General features: G+C 29.8%; 1 protein-coding gene across 1 annotated transcript; it reads right to left on the bottom strand.

The window, feature by feature from the left end:
- Window positions 1-4924: 4924 nt before the first annotated feature.
- Window positions 4925-5299, bottom strand: LOC107003684. Its single transcript, XM_015201998.1, has one exon. It carries the CDS (start codon window positions 5297-5299, stop codon window positions 4925-4927), a length of 375 nt encoding a protein of 124 aa, XP_015057484.1.
- Window positions 5300-9536: the final 4237 nt, after the last annotated feature.

Here is a 9536-nt window from a genome sequence, read left to right on the forward strand (position 1 = left end):
CTCGCTCGTTCTCTCTTCTTTCTCTCTCTGTTCTTTCTATTTTTCTTATTCAAACCCTATTTCTTTTACCCTAATAGTCATATAATTAAGTATAAAAGATGATAAAAATAACCCACTATTTATTCTAAGGTTATCTCCTTTAACCCCCAAGTAATTGAATTATTAACATTAACTCACTAACTTTATAATTATAAGCATGAATAGTCCAAAACGCCCCTTTAAAAACTTAAGCAGAATTCCGACCCGAGTGGGCTTACGGAGACTGTGACGGTCCGTCACGGCTGTGACGGTCCGTACTGCATGTCCGTCACAAAGTTCAGGAGTTAATTCTGTGGAAAGCTTTGTGACGGTCCGTCGTGCCCTCAACGGTCCGTCCTGCCATTTCGTCGTGAAGTTCAGAGAGTCGATCTCAGTACCCAAATTTTCAGAATCTAAGTGAATTGGAACGAGACCCCCTCGACGGTCCGTCGTGCCCATGACGGTCCGTCGTGGGATCCGTCGAGCCAGACAGTTATTGCCAGAATAAACTCTACTGCTCAAAACGACTAAACAGGTCGTTACATGGTGTTACTACAATTATACTAATAGAAGGTCAATTTTATAAGAAAAATGAGATAGTGTCGAGGTATAATTATTAAGAAAATAGTTATGTATACATTATGTATCTTGTAACTAAATAGTGCGTATAATTATGTGATAAGCTTAGTTAACTAATGAATTGAATTAACTCTATTTGGATACATAATCTTCCATTCAAAGAATATTTATGAGATTATTATAATTTTATATTTTGTTGTCGATTATGTATACATGAAATTACTATGAATTTATTTATATAAAAGGTGTATGCATTGATGTATATTGTAACTACAATATGTATACATTGACCTGTATTAATTTTTATATTCACCAGTTCCGTATTTACCAAACAAATTTGTATATATTTTGTTAAATCGATATTGACATACAATGATCAAAGTGTATTTACATAGGAAGAATTTGAAGTTGTTGATGGAGATTAAAAACATTGAGAATATTATATCGGCTTTTCTACAAAAAAGTTTATCTGAACCTTACCCATAGAATTTATACCAAAAAACTATAATCTAGAATCAAAACTATTGTTTAGAAGAGTAAAAAATATCAATTCCACAAATCACTAAATTTTCTAATAATTTGGGCAAAAAAAAAACTCAAGAGCATGCATATACGAAAGAAAAATTTATGAGAGAGGATAAATATACAATTATATCTTCCATAATAAAATAGAGCAAATTAAGGAGCACAAAAGAAAATTAAGGGATAAAAAGGACGAACTTATCGAGATATTTAAAAGAGAAAAAAGAGACAAGAAAAGAAAGAACACTACTTTAAAATCGTTAAAGCATTATAAAGAAAGCTCAGAATATTATAATAACAAGAAGAAGACAAGAAGTATAAGATAGAGGAGAGAAATTTTCTTATTCAAGTGTGTCTTCCAAATGGTGAGTGATTCTCTATTTATAGTGTTGAGATATCACTCCAAAAGTCATCTAATTAATACATACATAGTTATCTTGAAAGTTCTTAACACCTTGGAAACATCTATACATGAATCCAATTAATAGTTGGTTAATTCAATGGATAATCCACATATACTATACAATGGATTCATAATACTCCCCCTTGGATATCCATAGATTATGTACTTCGTTAAAATCTTACTAGGAAAAACCCAGTGGGAAAAAGCCTAGTGAAGGAAAAATAGGACACACATCTCATAATAAGCTTTGAATGTTGCCTCGTTAAAAAACTTACATGGAAAATTCAACTTGGGACAAAACCATAGTTAAGGAAAAGAGTACAACGCGTATTTCACTCTCCCTAATGAAAACTTCACTTAATATCTCGGAGGCGGCGCATTCTAATCTTGTATCTCAACTTCTCAAACGTTGTTGTTAGCAATGCCTTAGTGAATGAATCAACAAGATTATCACTTGAACGGGTTTGTTGAATTTCTATCTCACTATTTTGTTGAAGATCATGCGTGAAAAAGAACTTTGGTGAAATATGCTTTGTCCGGTCTTTTTTGATGTATCCTCCTTTCAATTGAGTTATACATGCAGCATTATCTTCGTAATTGTGGTTGGTATATTCTTTTTCAAAGAAAAATCACATATTTTCTGAATATGGTGGGTCATTGATCTCAACCAAATGCACTCTCGACTAGCTTCATGGATGACTATTATTTCTGCATGATTTGAAGAAGTGGCTACCAACGTTTGCTTCATCGATTGCCAAGATACTGTCGTGTCTTCACATGTAAACAAATAGCCTATTTGTGATCGAGCTTTATGCGGATCAGATAAATACCCCACATCTGCGTAACCAATCAATCTGACTTGGGTTCATCGGAATAGAATAAACCCATGTCCATGGTCCCCCGAAGATATCAAAGTATGTGTTTAACACCTTTCCACTATATTTTTGTTGGGGAGGAACTGAATCTTGCCAGTAGACTTACTGCAAAATAGATATATGGTCGAGTATTATTAGCAAGATACATTAGTGCCCCGACTGCACTAAGATAAGGAGTTTCATCACCAAGAAGCTCTTCATCCTTTTCTTGAGGTCGAAATGGATCTGTATTGATGTCAAACAATCTTACCACCATTGGGTACTCAATGGATGTGAGTTATCCATGTAAAAACGCTTTAATATCTTTTTTGTGTATGTTGATTGATGAATAAGTATTCCATTTGATAAATTCTCAATCTGTAGGCCAAGACAAAATTTTGTCTTGCCGAGATCTTCCATTTCAAATTCTCTTTTTAGACACTCAACAGCTTCTAAAATCTTTTTACGAGTGTCAATGATGTCAAATCATCAACATACACAACTATTATAACAAATTCATATTTCAACCGTCTAATGAAAATGCAGGGACAAATCGGATCATTTTTGTACCTTTCTTTAACAAATACTCACTCAGACGATTGTACCACATCCTCGCTGATTGTTTCAATCCATACATAGATTTATGAAGCTTTATTGAACAAGTTTCTCTTGAATCTTTGTATGCTTCAGACACTTTGAATGTTTCAGGACTTTCATGAAAATATCGTGTTCTAATGAGCCATATAGATAGGTTGTGACAACATCCATTAGAAGCATTTCAAGCTTTTCATTAACTGCCAGATTTATGAGATATCTGAAGGTGATTGCATCTACCATAGGAGAATATGTCTTCATATAATAAATGCCAGGTCTTTGAGAAAAACCTTACGCAACGAGTCATGCTTTATATCGTATGAATTCGCCTTTCTCATTTTTTTCATACAAAAATTCATTTGGACCCCACTGACTTGATACCTTTCAGTTGTTCAAATTATTGATCCGAAAACTTCACGTTTTTCTAGTGAAGTCAATTCTGCTTGAATTGCATCCTTTCATTTTGGCCAATTATTTCTCTGTCTACATTCGTGAACAGATTTTGACTCAGAATCTTCATCTTGTTTCATTATGTCAATAGCAACATTATAGGCAAATATGCTGTCAATCACAATATTATTTCGGTTCCACAACTTTTTCGTCAAGACACAATTCATTGAAATTTCATTGTTTTCAGAAGTTTGAACCTCCTCAAATATTTCATCATGTGTTATGACTTGGGTCTCATCTTGAGAAATTTCTTTCAACCCATGATCATCTTTATCATTTATTCCTTTTCTCTTTCGAGAATTTTTATCCTTGGAACCAATTGGTCTACCACACTTCAAATGTGGTCTAGACTCACTTGCCTTGACAATTTGTCCCGTCGGGATATCAACTCAAACTGGAGCATTAACAGTTGGAATATGCGATTTAGTAATCCTTGGAAGATTAGTAAATGCATCTGGCAGCTGATTTGCAATGTTTTGCAAATAAATTATTTTTTAAACTTCTTGCTCACATTGACTTGTTCGAGGATTCAGATGAGATATAGATGATGAATTCCAATCTATCTCTATTCCCAACGACATATGTTCTCCCCCTAATGTTGGGTATACTGATTCATCAAAATGATAATCAACAAATCTTACCTTCAAAAAATCTCCAGTCATAGGCTCCAAATATTTTATGATTGAAGGAGATTCATAGCCAACATACATCCCCAACCTTCTTTGGGGTCTCATCTTTGTGCATTGTGGTGGAGCAACTGGGGCATACAACACACATCAAAAAATTCTAAGATGGAAAATGTTTGGCTCTTAACCAAAAGACAATTGTAATGGGGAGAATTCATGATAATTGATCAACCTTATGCGCATAAGTGCTATTGCATTCAAAATAGCATGCCCTCACATAGACACAGACAACTTTGTTCTCATTAGCAATGACCTAGCTATTAATTGCAGACGTTTAATCAATAATTCTTCTAGACCGTTTTGAGTGTGAACATGCGCAACTGGATGTTCAATTGTTATACCAGTAGACATACAATAATTATTAAATGCCTGAGATGTAAACTCACCAGCATTATCTTCCAATGGCCTTTCATGCCACAACGATGATAATTACTTTTGAGGGGTTATATTGTGAAATCATGTTGTTCTCCTTTTTATTATGACCACCACCTCGATGATTGGTGTATCACTTCTTATCTTTGCCACGTCCCGGTGTATTATTATAGCCTCGATGATCATCTCTTTTTACTTCAGATTGATCACGTGTTTCCACCACATTGCCTCCGGTAATGGAGCAGCTCCAGTCAGACGAGCTTCATGATTTTTCATTAAAATGGCATTATGTTGCTCAGCCACCAAAAGACATGAGATTAGTTCATAATATTTCTGAAAACCTTTTCACGACAATGCTGCTGCAATATCACATTTGAGGCATGGAAAGTAGTAAGTGTCTTTTTCAACATATCCTCATCTTTTATAGTCTCCCTACATAATTTCAATTAGGATGTTATCCTGAATACAACAGAGTTGTTTTCAATTACGGTCTTAAAATCTTGAAACAATAAATGCATCCACTTATAACGAGCTCTTGGCAACACTGTTGCCTTTAGGTGGTCATATCTCCCCTTTAAATCAGTCCACAATTCAAGTGGTTCTTTTACTGTCAGATATTCAATCTTCAGGCCCTCATCAAGATGATGACGAAGGAAAATCATATCCTTCGTCTTATCTTGGCTTGATGCTTCATTTCCCTCAGTAATGGTGGCATCAAGACCTTTAGCAGCTAAGTGAATCTCAGCATCGAGTATCCATGAAAGATAATTCTTTCCAGAAATATCTAATGCCACAAACTCAAGTTTGGATAAATTCAACATAATGAAATTATGAGAGAATATGTGAATTAAATAATAATATTTATATAATACCTTTGCAAGTAGCAACTTTGTGCTAATAACATATTATAAAAAAAAAAAGCTCGGAATATTATAATAATAATAAGAAGAAAAGAAGTATAAGATAGAAGAGAAAACTTTTCTTATTCAAGTGTGTCTTCCAAATGGTGAGTGATTCTCTATTTATAGTGTTGAGATATCACTCCAAAAGTCATCTAATTATTAGATACATAAGTATCTTGAAAGTTCTTATCACCTTGGAAGCATCTATACATGAATCCAATTAATAGTTGGATAAATCTAATGGATAATCCACATATACTATACAATGAATTTATAACAAACAGAAAAATAAGGAGAGAAAAAATAGGAGCAATAAAGCAATAAAATAGAAATGGGTGAGAGAAAAATCAGTTTTTTTTTTAATGATTTTAAAAAATGTGGCTTTTTGAATGTCAAATATATATTAAAAAATTCTTTTTTTGCCAATAAATTAAAAAGTAGGCTATTTATTGTCAATTTAGTCTATAAGTTGTCTTGTTCTGTCATTTTTTCAACAAAGTTGTCATTTACTCAAGATTCACCTCTTGGGTCTAAATTGTTTGGGCCTAAGTCAGTAGGTTTATGCACTACGAATGGTCCAATTAATGGAATATCTAGCCCAAGTAAAAATACACCAGATATACAAGAAAATGTCAGATTTTAGTTACATCGCATTGTAAAAAAATATTTACACATGTATAGTTTGTTATTTATTTTCAGGGTATTACCAAATGATTAGCTGACAGTTGTAGGTAGGGGTGTACATGATCGAGTTGGTTCAAATTTTTCAAATATCAAATCAAATCATTCGTGTAAAAATTTTAAATTTATAAGTCAAACCAAACTAATAAAATTTGAATTTTTTCGGGGTTTTCAACCTCGTGTTGGTTCGGGTTTTTCAATATCAAACCAAACAATTGTATCAAAATTTTAATTTATAAATCAAACCTAACTAAAAAAACTTCAGATTTTTCCAGATTTTTGGATTTTTCCAGTAAAGTTTGCATACAAACATATAATTAACTTGTGCTCCAAATATTTCTTTAATCCAAAACAAAATACAATTATCTAAGGTGTTTCTTAAAAAAACACAAAATATGAGATGAGTATTGATGACACAAAAATATTCAATAAAAAATAATAATGAAATCATCATATAAAATAAATATTGTAAAGTCATAATAAAAATATTCATAATTTAAAAGTACTAAATCATGCTAAAATAAGTTTAATGAGTATTAGTTACATTACTAAATATATAAGGAAATTAAAATTAGATTATATATTTAATTGTATAAACCAATGTAAAACTAAAGAACAAATATTCAATATTATTGTCATTCTTAGTGTTGAATTGATTTTCTTTTTGCATTAGTATTAAATTGATTTTGATTTAAGTTCTATTATAATTATCAATATCTAAGAACTATAATCTTTGTTGGACCATTTCAAATTCTAAGCTTTAAACTTGAAATAATATATTAAAAGATAAAAAACTATGAAATAGTATAAGAATATTTATAAATAATATCAAAGTAAATATTATTATGTATAAAATAAAATTTTAAAATTACATACATAATGTCGGATTGATTTTTTTAGTTAAAACCAAACCAACTCAAATATAATCGGGTATTTTCAATACCAAATCAAGTCAAACCAAACTACTAGTCCATTTTTTTTTATTTGACTCGATTTGGATTTTTATGTTCGATTTTGTACACCCTAGTTATAGGTATCAATTTGTCCAATTTCTTTACACGAGTTGTATAAATACATATATACATCAATAAAGAAATCTCATTTGAAAAATTCCCAAATCAACTCTCGTTTCTTCTGGCTTTCTACACAGCCTAGTTTAATTTATTTCTTATTGTTATAAATATGAATATTGTTAGTTACTTTTCTACTGTTGAGTCCGAACCAGACATGTCCATCAATGGGTGACCCCTCCTAGTAACAATTATTAAGCAAAATATTATAATTTTACAAAAAAAATGAATCAAGACTTTTACGTTATTGAGAGTATGCAATAAATTTTGAGAATTAATAGTAACTAGTTAACGTGTTCGCGCGATCCTAATAACTATTTTAAAAATAATTTCTTTTGAAAATTAGCACGTACTAAAAAAAAGCTCAATACTTAATAAAAGCTATAAAATATTTATAATAATTGTTTCAATTTATAAGATATTATTTTTGTATTATTTCGTTAGGTTGAAAAGAACATGTTTTATATATTGAAAAAAAATGCTAACTTAATTTTCTATTTGTCGTGGATCATCAAATGAAACGTAAATAATTTGTCCTCCTTGTTTTTTAAAAGTATGGATGCTTATTTAATATACGGAACTACTGAACATAGACCTTTTAAAATTTAAGTCTTCAATATGATTTATTTAGCAAAAAAAACATACTTGTTAGGTACATAATCTTTTATAAAACTCTTTATTTTTAAAAAAATTGGGCAAGTTAAAATATGAAAATTAACAAAAAGCATGTCAATAGTAATACAAAGGAAAGAACGACTACTATTTTAATCAAATAAAATATAAATGTAAAAACTTATAATAATAAAATTGAAAAGGAATAAATATTAATATTTCAACAAACAACTCAACACAAAATTATAGTCTTTTTTATTTGTTTTAATTATCAAAAAATAATTATACAAATAATAAATAGTGAATATTTTAACTTTTGTGGAGTTACAAAACTCAATAAATGTATAATTATTTTAAAAAAATCACAATTTAAATAATGACAAAAAAGCAAAGAATTGGAGAAAAAGAATAAGTAGGACTTTTAGTATATAAGAGTTTCTGTTATTGTTTGTTTTTGTATATTGAAATTATTTATAATTTTTTTTGTCTTCACACAAATTAAAAAAGTTTATCTTAATTACTCAATATATTTCACTAAAATAATACTTCAATTCATTTTAGTGTGTATTTTGTATGTTTTGTTGTGGTCATTTTTATTTAATTACTAAAAAGTTAGAAAATAAAAAAATATATTTTGTTATTTAATGCAAACTTTAAGAATCTCGAGTTTTAATAAATAATACATACTCCCTCTTTTTTAAAATAAGTGAAATTGTTGAGTCTTTTTTCATAGTTCAAAATAAGTGAATTGTTCCAAATTTAAGAGAGATGTTGAAAAATTCTTCCATTTTCTCCCTCATTTACAATGTTAAATAATTATAAAAGAAGTGAATTTAAATACAAAATATGTATATAACGTCATCAGGAAAATACATCATTTATTTTAAAAGTTATTTAGAGCGCTTATTTATGAAATAGACAAATAACTTAACTTTGAGTAAATTTAATATATGATGTTAATGAAAGAAAAATGGAAATAAGTCTTAAAAAGAGAGATAAAAAATTAAGTAAAAAGGAATTGAGAAGATATGTTTATTTAGCAAAAAATATAAATAGATAAAAAGAATTGTAAGTCGTGAGATGGATCAATCCACTAATAAAAAAACAAAGCAACATAGTAGTATTTCCTTATTATTTTTTTTAAAAAAAATAGAGTATGTCTTGTTACTAAAAATTTACGACCACAAATAAAGAAAAACATATGCTTCCATGAAAATGTTCTACGTGCAAATCTTGAATAGTTGATGTGCAAATGATAGACTAAAATCTAAAATCAAAAATCCATTATATTTTGGTAAAACTAAATGTAGAGGTAATGAATAGAATCGTAAAAGGAATTGAGGAGGTATGTCATTTAAGTAGAAAAAGTGAATAAACAAAGGCTTTTGTAATTTATGAGGTGTAATTAGTTGTAATAAACATTGTAATTTTTTTTAGTTATCAAACAAATTAATTAATGAAGAGAGTAAACTCATTTTTTCAATTTCATAATCAATTTAAACAAATATAATTTTCTCTATAACTTAAGAAAATATGTTCATTGTAATTGAATATTGGCAGAAAAAACTTGGTTTGTTCTGAAAATGACCCAAAATCGAGCCGCGACTGGCACCCACACTTACCCTCCTATGTGAGCGAACCAACCAATCTAAATCCTAACATTTCAATTTAATATCAACAGAAAGTAATGCGGAAGACTTAAACTCATTAATAAAACCAATTCAATAACTTCTAAAATTCAACATCTATTATTCCCCAAAATCTGGAAGTCATCACCACAAGAACATCTATGA

This window comes from Solanum pennellii, chromosome 11 (assembly GCF_001406875.1).
Source record: "Solanum pennellii chromosome 11, SPENNV200".
Taxonomy (NCBI): domain Eukaryota; kingdom Viridiplantae; phylum Streptophyta; class Magnoliopsida; order Solanales; family Solanaceae; genus Solanum; species Solanum pennellii.